General features: G+C 25.9%; 3 protein-coding genes across 4 annotated transcripts in view; all 3 read left to right on the top strand.

Annotated features, from left to right (window-relative positions):
- The window catches only part of LOC105838260 (mannosyl-oligosaccharide 1,2-alpha-mannosidase IA), a 601715-nt gene that overhangs the window by 355065 nt on the left and 228363 nt on the right, over positions 1-18287 (top strand). The gene's annotated exons all lie outside the window — the stretch shown is intronic.
- Positions 2799-9936, top strand: LOC105837573. Its single transcript, XM_028194168.2, has 7 exons — positions 2799-3138; positions 3442-3703; positions 3780-3902; positions 4823-4913; positions 4995-5137; positions 6738-6870; positions 7002-9936. The coding sequence occupies exons 2-7, from the start codon at positions 3660-3662 to the stop codon at positions 7053-7055; spliced, it is 588 nt and encodes a 195-aa protein (XP_028049969.2). The 5' UTR covers positions 2799-3138; positions 3442-3659; the 3' UTR covers positions 7056-9936.
- On the top strand, positions 11602-14077 carry LOC105837572. The gene is made up of 4 exons (XM_028194234.2): positions 11602-11817; positions 11932-12074; positions 12197-12329; positions 13877-14077. The coding sequence occupies exons 1-4, from the start codon at positions 11797-11799 to the stop codon at positions 13928-13930; spliced, it is 351 nt and encodes a 116-aa protein (XP_028050035.2). The 5' UTR covers positions 11602-11796; the 3' UTR covers positions 13931-14077.

Here is an 18287-nt window from a genome sequence, read left to right as displayed (position 1 = left end):
AAAATCGAACATATCTAAGTTCGAGTGATTTGTCACTCTAATTAGAGTGAAAATGCACTCTATAAGAGTGATTTTCACTCTAATTACAGTAAAAATTCACTCTTATAGAGTGCGTTTTCACTCTAATTAGAGTGATAAATCACTTGAACTTAGATATGTTCGATTTTCACTCTTTTAGAATAATGTTTCACTCTAGGAAATTTAGAGAGTATTGATGCAGAAACTGACATTATTTATAATGCAAAGAGGAAGGATACATCTTACTTTCATGTTTTACAATGTATTTATTTCATCCTTAGATGGTTTTGCAACGGTAAAATTAATATTTTTTAAACAAAAATTAAAATTTTGTTAGAAAAAATTAAACTTTGATGTTTATGTAATGTAATATTTACATTCTAGCTCACGAGTATGGCAGTATCTTATTTTACGGTACTTTATGCCATCCAAAAATAATAAACTAAAAGAATTGATTTTTACTTTTTTTTATTATTAATATAGTTATTTAATGCACATGTATAGAAAATGTGTATAATATATGATATACTAACCGCACTCCACTCTCGTCAACGTTCTTTTCTAAATATTATTCTAAATTATAATTTTAAATTTTATATATGCGAAAACCAAAGAAATTACTAACATCTGTTAATACGTTTTTTATTATCTTTGGTAATTATTTCGAACCACGGCTTTACCTCCAAATGAGCTAAAACTTTTTGTAATGGCTTTTTGGTTAAAAAGTAATAACATTTTAATTGTGTTTTTTACACGTTTCTGCAGCACTTTGGAAAAAAATTATTTTTATGGCGGGCACAATTTTGATTGATTAGAGTGTCTGAAAAAGAAAAACAAAATATTATTAGAAAGATCTTGTGTATGGCGGAATTTTTGCGCACACGCAAATATCATACTTTGCGCTAGAACAATACACAAGATCTTTCTAATAATATTTTGTTTTTCTTTTTCAGACGCTCCAATCGACCTGAATCGTGTTCGTCATAAATATAATTTTTTTCCAAACACAATTAAAATAACAATAAGAAAATTTTTTTTAATTTTTTCTTGTACTCTACTGGGGATAACTAAGATATCAAATTAATGTAAAAAATTTTACTCATGTTTTTTTTCAAGTTACAGCTTCTCAAAAAATTACGTAAATTTTAGGCCGCGAAAATAGAATGTCTCCTTAATAAATGTTGATACATGCACTTATAAGCTTTGCGCAGGTGCAAGTGTTACCTCCCAATCACAGAGGCTGCATTCTGGTATACATTACCAGTATTGAAAATCTATAGTTTACGTTACGTATACTATAGATTTTCAATACTGATAATAAATTCCGGAACGCAGAGTATTTTACAGTATAAATCATTTATTAAAAATATATCTTAAAGAATATATAAGATATCCAATTAAATTAAGAATACAACTACTAAGCACTTGTATTTTTTTATATTCCATTATTTATTATTTCTCTACGCTTACATATCGTGAATTAAATCTGTTATTTCCCGAGTTAATATTTTATGTAAGTTTAGTATGTTTTAAATTTATAGATTATACTAAAGTTATAGATAGTATTGATATTGGATATTATTCATTGATAAATAGCGTAGATTTGATAGTAATAAATAATATAAACATATTATTAAATAATTTGGTATATTAATTAATATTTACTTATTAAATTAAAATGAACGTCTTGTAGTACATGAATCTGAATAAGCAATTTCTCGAAGAAAAAATTGTAACTATGTAGCATTATATGTACTGGTTAACTGTGCAGCTGTGAATGACTTATTCAATAAACTCTTATTCAATAAGTTGTAAAGAACACTGCGTTTGCGCGAACTGAAGAAAGAAAACTATATTTTTTTCTCTTGAGAGAGAATATATTTCTTTTCATTTCTATCTAATGTCACGATGTATTATCATTATATGTAATTTTCTTAGAAATATTACAACATTTTATTTTCGCGCAAAGAGTTAAGAGAGCTATTAAGAAAATCGATCTATACGTTTTTCTTATGTACAGAAAATGTTTCAATTTAAAAGATATTGGATACTAATATCATCTTTGCACGCTAACAGTGTATCAAGAGCTAGCAAACTAGAAAACAACAGTTAAATAACAGGAAAAGAAGAAATAAATAACATTTTTTATTCTATACTATGTAGTTCTAATTTAATATCAAAATGAATTTGTTTGAAAGTCGTTATTTTAATCTCAACCGCCTTCTTATGTCATTAATTGGTTTATGGCCTTATCAAAAGTTAGAATCCAGAAGGATTAAAATGATTCTTATATCATTTTTCCTAACAATAGGTGTAACGGCGCAGGTATACCATTCATAGGTGTATTTTGTTTTTGTACACCTACATTATATATATGTATATATATATATATATATATATATATATATATATATATATACATATATAATTTTATCTAATTATTTATAAGATTTATTTAAATTATATGTATGTAATTTTTTTAAGAATTTTTTGTAAAAAATTAGTTATAAATCTAATAATAGAAATTATTTGTACATTCTTTATATGTATACAGAGGATTCAATTTCATAATTTTAAAATGTTAACCATAATATATATTATACAATATTGCTTTCAGTTGATGAGCTTTGTTACGATTGAATACAGTAGAAATCTTCTTACAAAAGTATTTTCCTTCTCTTTTGTTATTCTTATCTGTACTGTAAAATATAATATGCTATATTTTAAATCAGAACAAGTGAGTTAATCAATCTTCCATAATAACGTTGCAAGTGATGAATAATACAAATAAAATACTGCAGAAACTATCCGTTATTTAAATATAATAATATTTATTTGATACCGATGGTATTTGTAATATCTTGCGTATATTATTGTCAATGGTGCTGCATTTTTAATGTCATTCTTATCAGAGTATTAGTTTTATTTAGATGAATTATATTATGTAAATAAAATATACATTGACGATAGAATTAACTGTTACAAGCATATTTAATTGACAGGTAAAGTATCTTTTCGAACAGGTTCTATATGATTGGCATGCTTTAACTGATGCAGAGGAAATAAAAATAATACAAAAATTCGCGAATAAAGGAAGATCGTATACTATTTATACAGGACGTAAGAATAAAACTTATATTATTATAAGAATTTATGAGTATCTTGATACTTTTATTTTATTACAAGAATTAAAAGAATATGTACTATATCTTACTATTATTATATTTTATAATACCATAGTAATTTATAGTATATAATAAAGTATTTTTGTAAATTTTTTTGAATTTATTAAACAAAAATTAGATTACATATCTGTTATAACAGTTAATTAATAATCAATGTTTTTTGTAAGCAATTTTAACTATTATTACGTATATTTTGATTATTATGTATTATTATATTATTATCAATTATTGGTTTTAGTAATACTATATATTGGCATCTCGATTTTCGTTGTATTGTTTTTCATACCGGATATTCTCGATATTGTCGCACCATTGAAAGAGCCTCGGCGTCATCAACTACCGGTTGTGATCGAACCCTTTTTCGACCAAGAAAAATATTTTTTTTTTATTATTATAAACTTCTTAATAATCGCTTTTATAAGTTTAACTATAATATTGACTACTGAAACTTTATATATGATATATGTACAACACGCTTGCGGTTTATTGAAACTCACTAGGTAAGATATTCGTTATTATTCCGTTATTATTACCAATTTTTTATTGTTTTAAACTGTGCTTTTGATATTGATTTAGCTATCGTATCTTAAACGCATTTGACAATCGATTGCAACAAATAAGTATGCCTAACAATAAATCGAAGTGCATCACCTGTATCAAATTGTCTAAAGCTATCAAGATACACAAACGATCTTTGGAGTGCGTATTGATTAATTTAATAATATTTCATACAGATAATATATTGAAAGTTTACTATATATTTAAATAACATCACACACACACACACACACACACACACACACACACACACACACACACACACACACACACACACACACACACAGAATTATATTTTTGAAAGCATGTATCTATGAAATAATTAAAATCGATGTTTGCGCAAGAAGATTAAGTAGATAGCATATATTTATGTAATAAATATGTATGTAATGTATTATATATTTGTTACGTAAATATATCCTATATTTATATACCACATACAATGCAATATAACATTTTAGCAATACTTAATGTAGCAATACTGTAACATTTTAACAACATTGCAGAAATTTTTGCTGCAATATTGTTGAAATATTTTGTACTGTATGGGACCTATATTATATACATACATATGTATTGTATAGAGGGTGTCCTGCATAAGATATGAAAGTCTTCATGGTCAGATAGACGAGATCAAGGTGAACATAAAAGTCTATTGTAGTTTTTGGATATCTTCAATAATAGCCAAGATATTAATTTTCAAATCTTACGAATGAGAGCGCGCCGAGGGAAACGCCGAGCCGCTCGAGTTATAGGATGGCCCACTGTGTCAACCATTGGCTGTCGGTGCTGGGGAGGAAGAAGGAGAAGCGCGGCGAAGCACGAATAACGGCGCGGTTCTCTTTCTTCCAAAAAAACTATGGTAGACTTTTATGTTCACCTTGATCCCGTCTATCTGTCCATGAAGACTTTTATACCTTATGCAGGACACCCTGTATATTTGTTACACACATATATATATATATATATTATATTATATATATATAGGTATTATTTTTTTATAAAAATTATTTACATGTAGAAGTTTCACAAAATTTATGATTTTTTTTCTTTTATTTAAGGTTTATCGAATGTTTATGCTCTACTTTCTCTGCCTCTTTCTTTATTATGTGCGTGTTCGGAGTGGCTTCTTTAAGCATTAATTTATTTGAAGTATGTAAACTTGCCGTGTTAATATAATCTTTAGCAATTTCTTTCTAATTAATGAGAATCATATATTTTGCTTTATTTTAGTTTTTAAAAGCAATTGAATCAAAATACACGAGTCAAGCAATTCATTTTGGAATATTCGTTTATGCTCATTTATGTTATATATTTTGGATTAACTATTTTGGCCAAGCCTTAATAGATAATAGTGCCGACGTGTTTACACAGACGTAAGTGTCAAATAAAAAATGAGTAGCTTATTTATTTTAGTAAATTAATTAAAATTTATTACATATTAAAAAATAATTACACAGTTCTGTATTTGCAATTAAAAAACAGAAATAGTTATAATTTTCTTTGTTTGTTAAATGTAAATCCGCAAGTAAAATATTTTATTACGTCAAATTTACGAGAAAATGGAAAGAAATTCTTCAAAAATTTGTTTTAAGACATTTTTAAAACTTCATAGCCAGTAAAGTCTGTGTTCTGTAGACAAGGTTCAAGAATGCTTTAATTCTTTAATATGAAAATCACATTTTCGAATAGTCGAAGTGGAAGATTTTTACATGAAAACTGGAGAGAGATCCAGTTTTGAATCTTGGCTAAGAATGTTATTTCTCGCCATAAATTCTTTAAAGTGTTTTATGAGCATCAGTGTTATTAAATTGTTTATTGAGTTAATTTGTGATATTGCACAGTAAAAAAATTTGTGTTAAATTTAACAGATATTGCATGTTCAAAACGGTCCACAGAAATTTTTCTGTTAATTTAACATATTAAGCATATGTTAAATTAGCAATGTTAAATAGCAACATAAATATTATGTTATATTTTAACATAAACATAAATGTAAATTTTATAATTTGACATAATTTTTATGTAACAATTTAATGAGAAAAATATGTCAAAGTAAAACATGTAACATGTTACTTTAACATTATAATAATGTTAATGTAACATATATAACGTGTAACAATAAGATATTATATATGTTATTTTAACATGACATAATATTATTTTAACACGTTATATATATTAATTTAACACATTATATATGTTAAATAATAGTTATTCTAGAAATGCTGAAAAAAAATTTTACAATTGCATATATAGATTGTTCCAGGATCATTGATAAAAATTTTATGTGTGTATATTATTGGAATCAGTCCAATAATATATGTGAATGCAATCGTACTTGGTTCTTTGTTTTTGGCGAGCTCCTTTTATTCACCTAGTAGGTGAATCTTTTTCACGAGAAATGCGCCATCTCGGGGTAGATAGTAAAGTCCTCAAAACTCAAATGGTCCTTGTTAAAATTTAATTATAGAGTAAATTCAATATTTTTTTGTCAATTTTAACAGATAAATTCTATCACTAATAATAAGGAACATATTTATTGTGTAAAATTAAAAGTACGTGCACATTGTGCACGTAAAAATTGTGTTACTTTTACACTTTTATTTAGTTATTCTAATAATTTAACACTTTACTTGAATTAACACAATAACAATATGTTAAAGTAACAAGCAAATATGTTAAATTTTGACATAAAAGTTTTAATCGAGATATTTTTTAACAAGAAAAGACAAAACACTATGTACGTATTTTTTAAGATCGACGCACGTTCATGTAAGCTGTAGATTCATGCAATTCACGCAAATATTATTATTAAGCATTAAGATAAAGACAATTTTTTAAACGTTTTAATCATATTTTTCTCATAAAGCATTTTTTCTCGTGGATTCGACGTATTAAAATTATTGCAAACTATACTTTTTTCTAAATCAGAAAAAGTACAATATTGCAGATCTGTGTTATTTATGTTTACAGTTATAATGTACAATGGTACATGGTGTCTACACATATTCAAAAAAAAGTTTTATTTATACTACACAGGTCCTCAAAGAATGTCATATTCGATGTTGGTAAAATGTTTGCATTCTCATTGGATGGAATTGCTACGGTAATTATTCTTTTATGAATAAGTATCTTTAAATAAAAATAAATACATTGGTTACATATTATATAAAATATAATATATTTATATATAAATTTAATATATTTAACACGAATAATGCATAAATTTTATTATAGCTTATTAACATGTCTTTGTCATATTCTATGCTACTTTATTCCACTCGGACATGATTTATATCGATAAAAATGGCTACGATCTGTCCATAATACTTTTTATACTTTTGAATACTGTACTATTACACGATAAAATTTTCAGCATGATACGCGAGACTTTTACTGTTATTTATTGTATCTCAACTTTTGTTATTATTCATTTGATTGATCGCAATAAAATATACATAGGTCAATTTGTACTAACAATATTATAATAAATTTATAAATTGATGTCAATATAATTGTCTCACAATATAGTTTCTGCTTTGCCAGTGACACATTGCCAAATTTTTGAAAGACGATGGACACTTTAGAATCTAAAGTTTAGATGACCGGTTTTTCAGATTTCTGATCACAAAAGCAAGGCTCTGTGACAGCAAGGCTGTCAATGTAACGTAAAATCATTTGTCTCTGTGAAGTCTTTTTCAGCAGACAAATTTTAAAAAAGAGACCGCAATTGCATTTTGATTTTTTTTTTGCGTAACTTTATGCTCGTTGCTATACTTCAAACCAAATGAGAGTTTTACTTTCTTGATGATTATACAAATTTTGGAAACCGTGCTTAAAGTTTTTGCGACTTTAGTGTTTTCTCTCGAAGATAAAAGAATCTTTTTGTGGTATGTTCAGGACATTGATATATTTTTCGTCATAACGTTTTCTACGAACACTGGCCAGAAACAATAATGTAAATGTTTGCTATCTTACAAATTTATATTATTATACATATTATTATACATATCATTGGTAAAACAGAAGATTATGTTGCAAAACTGTAAAATTCTCACCTTTCTGTGTTATCCATTTACGAATTTATTATAAAGTTGACAGTACGAATAAAATAATCCATATATAATTTTCTTATCAATGTTTTTTCTTAAGCACAACATATGTCCTTTACTCATGCATAATATTTTCTTCAAATGCACTTTCAATCTGTCAAAACTAATGTTAAATATAATTACACACGTTCTTCTCCAGTTTGGAAACATATTCGTGAGACATATGTCTTCAGAAGAAAAACTCTCACGCAACAATCTGCTGTACAAGCGACCATGAATGTGGAAAATTATTTGTCACATATTGCGCGCGCATAAAAATTGTGTAACTGCTATCGTTTTACTACTGGGGGAAATCATGAGTGGTTACCTTAAACATGTAATTTAGTTGCTTCTTGTTGCAATCAGTCTCTTGATAGTCTACGGTACACGATAGTCGAATGACTTATTCACTTTTATTCAAAAAATCGTTTTGTAGTAAGATAATCTATAAATTGTCTTCTCGGTAGAATTTTCATAATTCCATATATTATCGTCATCATAACGCAGAAAATACATGCAATAAGTTTGTAATAGATACTAAAATATTCCGATAATGTGGTAAAATTGTACCGCGTAATATCATTGGACCGTAATATCATTGGACCGCGTAATCTTTGCAAATCTGCGTGCACAAAATCGCAGCATTATCAATTGGAATGGATTTCTTCAACAATGAGTACTACTTTTCCCGATATCTAATGGAGTTAGTAGGCTTGTGGCCTTATGAAAGGCCAGAGCGTCGAATAGTTCGAGGGCTCTGTGTGTCTTTCGTTCTTACTCAAGGCCTACTACTGCAGGTATCTTTGATCATTATATCTATTCTATTTCTGTAGAAATAACTGATTCATATTTTTCTCAGAGATTTAATATTATTTACACAAAAAATATATATAGTATATATATTATATAAGTTTCTAAGCATTCACTACAGATTGAATGCAGGTGGATAAAAAATTACACAAAATAGAATTTAAAAATAATGAAAGGAATAAGAATAATAACAAAATTTACAACATATATGTTCTATGTAAATTAAGTAAAACAACTCAAAGTGAAGTAGTATAATGAAATAGAAAGAACAATTTAATTTTTATTTGTTAATTGAATCAGTGTTTTATGAATTTATAAAAAAATATGTAGGACATTAAAAAAAAATGAAAAACCAAATTACAAAAACATCCAGGAATAGAGATTAGTATATATTGTATAAAGATTATTATATATGTATATATATATGTATATATATAATTGTGATAAATATATAGAGCGTTTGAAAATTTTTGAAATAATACTTGCATAGAGGTAGAACGGATTAAACTGAATGGAAAAGTTCTCTAACATTTTGCAGTTTTTGCAATTAATGAGTTATTTATTTATAAAAAAAAACCGTATCCATCCGGCTTACCGCCAAATGCACGCACGTGACAAGATAGGACCGACCAAACATACGCTCGCCGTCGTTTGTAAGCAACTCCCTGCGTGCGTCGCGATGGTAGACACGCGTCTCAAAAATTTTCAAACATTATATAATTGAAATATAAAAAGATATATAAAAAGTATATCTAAGTTACAACGTATATAAATTTAATATACATAACGAACATTCATAAATTATACACTTTATATTAATATTTAATTTCTATGTACAAGAAAAAGTCATATACTTAATTTAAGTAAGAATTATGTTTTTATATAGTTGACAACGTTTATCACGCACGAATTTAATATGTCGCTATTTATTGACGTCTTCTCATTTAGTTTTATTTTTATAATTTTGATTCTGAGATATAATATAGTGTATTTTAACTCTAATCACGTAAGTTATCTGAATCAATTTTAAAAAGTTGTTTAGAAGCAGTTTTATAAAATATTTATTTAATCAATTGATCATAATTGTAGGCGAAAAATCTGCTTGATCAAATTCAGGACGATTGGAACTTAATAAACAACGTAGATGAACTGAAAATAATTAAAAAATATGTGTATAAAACAAAGATTATATCGATTATTTCTACATGTAAGTAAAATAGAATACCGATGTTTGTTTCTTACTGAATAATATTTATACAATTTATATTTAATTAAAAAATAAATAAAAAGTTAACAAAAAATTTAACAAAAATCTGTCAATCTAAAAACAAATACTGAAAAATAAATTATTTTGTAAATATACTACTAATTATTATAAATAATTATTATTTGTAAAATTTTCATATTTCAGCAATTGTTTATCCAGGGACATTCGTCTTTATATTAATTATATTTATACCCGATTTTCTCAATATTCTAGCACCATTAAATGAGCCTCGTCCACGATCATTGCCGATCCAAATAGAATGCTTTTTAAATCAAGAGAAATATTTCTACTTTATTTTATTAGTATTTGCAGTAATGGTTTTTGTGGGTATGACAGTACTTGTGGCGACGGAAAGCATGTACATGATATTTGTACAGCATTCTTGTACATTATTAGAACTAATCAGGTGAAACTCTCTATACACAAACAATATTTTGCGTTTAATTTTTTCAGCATTTAATTGCAAGTAAGCATTATGTTATAAACATTACTGTTTTATACAAAAAAAGGTTGAAGAAATTAAATAAGTTATTTTTTTACTTGCCTTATTGATCAGATTTGCTTGTTTTAATAAGAACATAATTATTTTTACAGCTATCGTTTAACATGTGCATTTGACACACGTTTATCAAAAACAACACTCTCAAAAACTAAACGTAAACTTTACATTAACACTAAGTTGTTAAGTGCTTTTAACATTCATCAACATTGTTTAGAGTGCGTATTTGACAAATTTTGAAATACTTATAATCCTTAATTGCATAATTGAGACTAAAATGAAAAATTTAAGAAACTGCTGGAGACAGATCTGTTTTACCAATTAAACGCAATAATTTTGGTCACAAGAATTTGTTTTATTGGTTTTATAGATTGCAATAATTTTTTTTCGTATACATATTACTATCAGTTTGGATTAGTTTGTGCTGAAAACAGAAAAGAAATTTATAATTCACGGTACTTTTACTATTTTTTAGTCAAATATGGGTGAAGTTGTCATGACGTAACAATTTTGATATAAGAGATCTGCATTTATATTCACGAAATTCGAGATTGCAGACACATAGATGACAAGAACAAATAATGTCAAGTTTTTAAAGTTAATGCTCAATTTTTAAACTTTGATGCTCAATTGAGACGAGAGCGTTCTAAAATTTAGACGTATAAGAAAGGTTGATAAGTAGAGCATAAAAAAAATAAAAAGTACTAGATTAGTTTCCGAGTGTTACGATAGATGGCACTGCAACTCCCACTGCAAATTCAAAAGAATTCGTATTGAATTAGGCATTAAAATGTAATTTTATGAAATCAATATTGCTTGAGTCCTCAGCATTTGTAGACTAGAATTTTGTGAGTACGAACTGTAAGACTTTTATATAAGCAAATATTGTTACGACGTGACAGTTTGTGACACCATATATATTTGACTAATTGTAAGAAATGATAAAAATAATATAAACGTGAAAAATTTTTTGTTCGTGGTATGAAGTTTAATTTATAGATTGACATTACGTATGCTTTATAGACTGATATTTATATTTTGGAAAAAAGTTTCCAAATTTATAAAAGAAATGTATACGAAATCATGTTACAAAAAAATATTGCATTTAATTGATAAAATAAACACAACTGATTGCAGAAGTTTTGCCGTCATTCCAACATCACCATAATAATATTTTATAAGCGTAACAAAAGATTTTACAATATATTCCGTTGTTATATCTAGTTTACTTTTTATAGTATGTAGCATTTTTGTTTGTTTACTTGTAATGTAAATTATTATCTTAAATTTTCAAGATTCCTCGAAAATGTACAACATAAATTTGCGTTATATTATTTTTTTCTATTTACGGTTGGCGTAGCATCGATGAGTGTTAATATGTTACGGGTGGGTAACATTTTTTTAGTAGTGTCAAATTATATGTAAGAAATCATGAATAATTTAATAATTAATAATTAGTATATTTATTAATTATTATTAAATAATATTTATCAATTACAGTTTTTTGAGGCAGTCACGACACACATGCTATCCGAAGCTATTTTAATTGGTCTAATTATGTATGCGCATATATGTTACGGTTTTTATGTCAGTTATTTTGGACAGGATGTAATTGATCACAGTGAACATTTTTTTCAACAAATGTAAGTGCATTCTGTTAGTATACTAATTTTTACTTTATAAAAAAAATTTTTATTTGACTATTACAAAATATGTGAAATGATATTAATTTTTTATAACAATTTATGTATATATTAATATATAGATATAACACACAATGGTACACAGCACCATTATACGCTCAGAAATTATTACTGATGACATTACGCCAAAGCATCAAAAACAATAAGATAATTGTCGGCGGTTTAATTGTAGTGTCATTAGAAAGCTTAGCTACGGTAATATTACGTATTAAATATATTAAAAAATGTATGATATAAGTTAATTATTTATATTGTTAAAAAGAATTTATATTTTTAATAATTTTTTATCTTTTTTACAAAATTTTTATTTTTTGTTCTATTATCTTATAAGAACAAATATCATAATCTTTAAATTAAATTAATAACAAAATTAATTAAAAGTTAAAGTATTACTATATAGAGTGTTTAAAAAAGTATATAGGTAGTTAATTAAAATAGTTAATTTCTCGAAACTACGATCTATTAAAAAAAAATTTTTTTACAAAAGTTTAAATTTTAAAGAAAATTTAAGATAGAGCTATTCATTTGATCTTGGATAGTCATTTGTAAGTCACGTAAAGGTCAATTTCTTAAACAGAATTTATTATTTTTTATTGCATATTTTTAATTATATCTTATCTTGAGAGCTTTCCAAAACACTATAATTATTTTTTTATTAATTACTTTTTGTGCACGCGAGTTGTAAGATTTGGAAGTTATAAAACTGCTGTGATTTAGCATTACCGAAAGTATTTATATCTCTGTATTGTGTGGGGGGAAGGAAGAGAGAGAGAGAGAGAGAGAGAGAGAGAGAGAGAGAGAGAGAGAGAGAGAGAGAGAGAGAGAGAGAGAGGGAGAGAGAGAGAGAGAGAGAGAGAGAGAGAGAGAGAGAGAGAGAGAGAGAGAGAGAGAGAGAGAGAGAGAGAGAGAGAGAGAGAGAGAGAGAGAAACAATAAGGATGTAAACCTGACCGTGCAACTTCCACGTACACCGTGGATAATGCTAATTTTGGTAGTAACTTCTAAGACTTATAATTTGTGGATGCGTACGCGAAAAAACTACTTAATAAAAAATACTTAATTTTAGTGTTTTGGAAAGCTTTCGAAATAAAATATGTAATAAAAAATAAGCAAAATTGCAAAATAGTATAGAACTTTTCCATTCAGTTTAGTCCACTCTATCTGCCAATGAGTGAGTGGATATCTAGTACGTCATATAATACTCTGTATAATAATTGAATATACATATCGCATTTTTGCAAGAAAAGTGACAAAGTAAAAAATATAAATTTATTTAGAAGACAAGAAAAAAATTACATATTTTAAAATTAATTATTTATGAATTGTGTTTTAAATATAGGTTTTTAATAAACAAAAGTGATACAAGTTATTTCAAATATTACTTGTGTAAAAGTAAATAAATTGAAAACGATTAAAATGACCTAAATCAAAATAGGGTCTAACTTATTATTATAACAAAATTTATATATATATATGTGTGTGTGTATATATTATTTTTAAAGAACTTAAAAGAAATATACGAATTAGTGTTTAATATATTCTGATTCCCGTTTAATTTATTAATTTTTACACTAATATTTGTATAGTTAGCAGTATGTTAACATAATTTGCATATAATACAAAACGAAAAATTTCTACTTGTATTACTTTTCTTGCAAGAATGCAATGTATAAAAGAATTTTAAGCAAATACAAACTTATTGAATATAACAAAAAAAACGTGTGAAAAAATTGCTTGTTTCAGTTTCTTAGCATGTCACTGTCTTACTGTATGGTTATGTTTTCGATTCGTAAATAATAATTATGTAATGTATTTACGGCAGTAAATGCAACTGGCAAAACATTGATGACAACCAAATAGCATTACCGATAACAGAAGATTTGGATTACTTAATTACAAAATTTAAAATATTTAATATTATAATTCTTTTATAACTTTTGTCATTATAAAAATAAAAAAAAATTATTTAAATATTATAGTCGTCATGTTATAAAATTTTATTTAATAAATCTATATTATACATTATCATCTATGTACACAATTTAAATTTATATTTTATATTTTATTAATTATATTATATTTTATTTTATGTATTTATTTTACTACATTTGTATATATATTTATATTTTCTAAAGTTTTTTTTACAACAATTAGTAAAACAATATGTAATTATTTTATATAGGTTTAGTTTATATTATACAATTTAAAAGTTTAATTCTATTAATAGACGTTGTCTTACATTAGTAAATATTTTAAGTCATATAAGTAATTTAAATGATAATAAAACATCTATGATATGATGAATACAGTTTTTGCAAGAACAATTTATGTGATTTGACAGTCCGAAGAATGACAACAATGAAACGCAACAGAGATCCATAAGTCGCACTTACGTCATATATTGGCATAAAAATATGTTTGTAATTTTTTTGTGTATGTAGCCCCCTTGCATATACGAAAATTATTACTTTAAAAATTGTCAAGGATATGTATACAATATATTTAATAATTTTATAATTGCACCAATGCAGGATTTTATTTTAATAACAGTTTTATAACAAACTGTATTACAATAGAAAACTATTAACTAAAGAAAATTATTTTTTAGATTGTGCAAATAGTATTAATAGGTTTGTTCGTGTTGCTTAAAATCTCCAAAAATTTGACACTTAAAATAAGGTAAGTATATATTCGAGTATTGAGAGAAAGAAAGCGAAGAATCTAAGTGCAAAAAGTGCAAGTAACACGAACAGGCCTAATGTGTTATTTTTCATAGTCATACTTACTTTAATGTAACCAGTGATGAAAGAACATAATTTTGATAGTATAACAACTACATTAGAAGTTTATAGTACTTATTGCAAGTTAATATAAATTAAATTTTAGCTTACAATAATTCAAATCGTATGGTATAAAATTGCACTAGATACACACAGAATCTCAATATTCTGTTATTTAGTTATGAGAAAAGCAAATTATGTTAGTAATAATTAATTGTTTCAGTAAGAAAGTTCAACGTTATTTACATTTTTTAAATTAATTTAAATTATAATGTAAATATTCTTTTTAATTATGAGTTGAGACTGTTTTTATATAAACATTTTATTTAAAATATTTAAATCATTATTACTTTGTGACGAAAGACTAAATGATATAAAACAAATACTGAAGGTTTTCATTCAACCATACTAGTAAAGGAAGAAATTATAGAAGTGTGTAATCAACTAATAAAATATCATATTTTAATGTTGTGTACTCTCTTGTGTTTATTACAAATTTCTTTACAAAAGAAAAGCGAGTGCGAGATATAACAATAATTTATATAATTATATTATTTGCTACTATTTTACAGTAACATTTACTAATCTAATTGGCACAACTTTTTTCCCTTGACTTCTATAAGCTTAATTTTGCTATCATTTTGTCGTACTCCAATAATGTCATGCATAATAAAGTAACTGTAATCGTCCTCTTTTTCTCTTGGCAATTGAAATATGTTCTCAGTTGTGTCGCAGAAATGGACTTTGATGGTAGTCGATATTTTACACTTAATCGGATGATGTTATCATTTATCGGACTCTGGCCATACCAAAATGCATGGCATGTTCGAATTCAAAGAATTTTTTGCTTACTTTGTTTTTTATCTTGCACAATAGTACAGGTATCATTAAATATTACTTTCGATAAATGGGGATAATTTAACTACGTATTATATTTTAATTTTGTTTTTTTATCTATAATGTAAGATTATATTTTATATCATGTGATTTTCAGTTATTTACATTTGTCACAAATGAATATAATTTGGATCTTCTTATTGAAGTTTTATCACTCACGATTCCTTGTTTAATTGTCATCTTAAAATATACTGCATATTGGATGAAAATCAAATCGGTAATTAATTACATTTACGATATTATATTCGATAATATTTTTAGAATTATATTTTTTGTCCATAAACTTATTAAATTTTTAAAATGCTATATATAAGCACATATACTAAAAAGATTACACCATTTTTTATTTATATATTTTAAGTAAATTTATCTCTAGATATATCAACAAATAGTGAAATTATTATAAAGTAACAGAATTTAATTATTATTATAAGATCTGACATTAAAATATTTTGAAATAAATACATTGTACATATCTTAAAAACTTGTAGTAAATAGTAATGTTTTAAAAAATTTATAATGGTTAAAATAAGTATGCTAATTAAAAATCTAAGAATTTTAAACTTAAAAAAATAATGTACATTATTACAATTATAGGTAAGAAAGTTAATGGAAATGATAAAGTATGATTGGAATACAGTAAAAAATAAAGCAGAATATGAAATAATTAAGAAATATACTTATACTGGAACAATTTACTCACAGTTATTTGCATGTAAGACTGATATTGAACCTTATTGTATTGTTTTATGAATTGTGTAAAACACATTAATATTATATAAATAATAATTTACAATTACACTTGCTTAAAGTAATTAAATTTAAAAAACTTGTATTTTTTATTACAATTTGATACGAATATAAAGTTGATTGGTTTAGAAATTTAGTAATTTAATTAATTAATTAAAATTTAAAAAAATATTTTGTTCTTAACAGTAAGTACTATTTAAAGAGATTGTTTTACCGACAAAAAGACAATAATTTTTGTAACGCAAAATCTTTTTTTTTTTTTATAGATTTGAAAATCCTTTTTTAAAATTAAAGCATGCACATTATTACCAATCTAGATGGAGTTTATACCAAAAATGAAAAAGAATGGTTAATTCGCGGTATTTTTAGTCGAGTGTGGTGTCTGGAGCTGTCACATCGTAACAATATTTGCTTGATATAAAATATTTGCAGTTTGTACTTACAAAATTCGAATTTCTAGTAGAGGACAGATACAATGTGGAGTTTTCAAAGTTAAACTTTGATTTTAGACAAAATCGCTCTACAAAAACTTAGGTTACATACGTCAATAAGTAGAGCAATATGAAAGAAATTTTTTTTGTTTTTGGCATAAAGCCAATCACAGACTGATATTAATGTGCTTTAATTATAATAAAGAATTTTTTAATCTATAAAAGAAATACATTATACAAAATCTTATTAATGATGTGCATGAATAATTCTATATTATCGACTCCGACTTAAATTTGACGAGCACTCCAACCATCAACATGTAGTACTGGACTAAGCTATCTACTATATATTTATAAAAGTGATCAACAATGGTGAGAAGGTAGAACGTGAAGACGATCACTCTCTATCACGCTACAGCATTGAATAGAAAGCGATAGAGAGTGGCGGTCTTTGCGTTCTATTCTTCTCACCTTTATTGATTACTTTTATAGACTTATCCAGTACTTCATGTTGATGACTTCAACATCTCCTTAATTACTTCAATTGTTATTGGCATTACTTCATGGTTATTGTTGTTGTATTTATGTTTAAATTTAATTTCTTATTTTTTTGTAACAATTAATATTAATCTTGTGCTAATAATTATAGTAATAGCTTATTCTGTTCCGATATTCATCGCCTGTACCCAACTTATACCCAATCTTCTCGATTTTGTGGTGCCACTTAATCACTCTCGTCCACACCACCTGCCGATTTCAGTTGAATATTTTGTGGATGTCGACGAATATTTTTATCTAATTTTTCTGCATATAATCATGAGCTATCTTCTAATTCAAAATGCGCTAATGTCTACCACATCTATATATGTAGCATTTATACAGCATACTTGTGGAATGTTTGAAATAGCTAGGTAAGAAAAAAATAAAACGTGACAAAGAGATGCTGGCTTAAGGAGATGCTGGCTTAAGGAGTGCCCCTCAAACTTGATCGAGATCGATGTAGAGTTATTCATACACATGAAGATTTTGTATGTATTTTGTACGTATTTTTTTTATAGATTTTTGGAAATTCTTTGCCAGAATTAAAGTACACGTATTAATATTAGTTTGCGAATTAAACTTTATACCGAGAATGAAAAAAAAATTTTTATGTTGCTCTATCTATTGTTTTTTTACACGTATGTAAACTTACATTTTTATAGTGCAATTTTGTTTTAATTAGGCATCAAAAACTAATTTTCGAAACTCGACATTGTTTGTTCTTATTGTCTACCAGTTTATGAAGTTGAATTACAT

Source organism: Monomorium pharaonis, chromosome 2 (assembly GCF_013373865.1).
Source record: "Monomorium pharaonis isolate MP-MQ-018 chromosome 2, ASM1337386v2, whole genome shotgun sequence".
Taxonomy (NCBI): Eukaryota; Metazoa; Arthropoda; class Insecta; order Hymenoptera; family Formicidae; genus Monomorium; species Monomorium pharaonis.
The sequence above is the reverse complement of the archived record's forward strand: the minus strand, read 5'-3'. Positions and strand labels throughout refer to the sequence as shown.

Coding starts and splice junctions, on each gene's coding strand:
- LOC105837572 (XM_028194234.2), top strand. CDS start 11,797: ATGAGTGTTAATATGTTACGG. Junction 12,075..12,196: donor GAACATTTTTTTCAACAAAT/GTAAGTGCATTC, acceptor ATTAATATATAG/ATATAACACACAATGGTACA. Junction 12,330..13,876: donor CATTAGAAAGCTTAGCTACG/GTAATATTACGT, acceptor TGCTTGTTTCAG/TTTCTTAGCATGTCACTGTC.
- LOC105837573 (XM_028194168.2), top strand. CDS start 3,660: ATGATATATGTACAACACGCTTGCGGTTTATTGAAACTCACTAG. Junction 3,704..3,779: donor GGTTTATTGAAACTCACTAG/GTAAGATATTCG, acceptor ATATTGATTTAG/CTATCGTATCTTAAACGCAT. Junction 6,871..7,001: donor CATTGGATGGAATTGCTACG/GTAATTATTCTT, acceptor ATTTTATTATAG/CTTATTAACATGTCTTTGTC.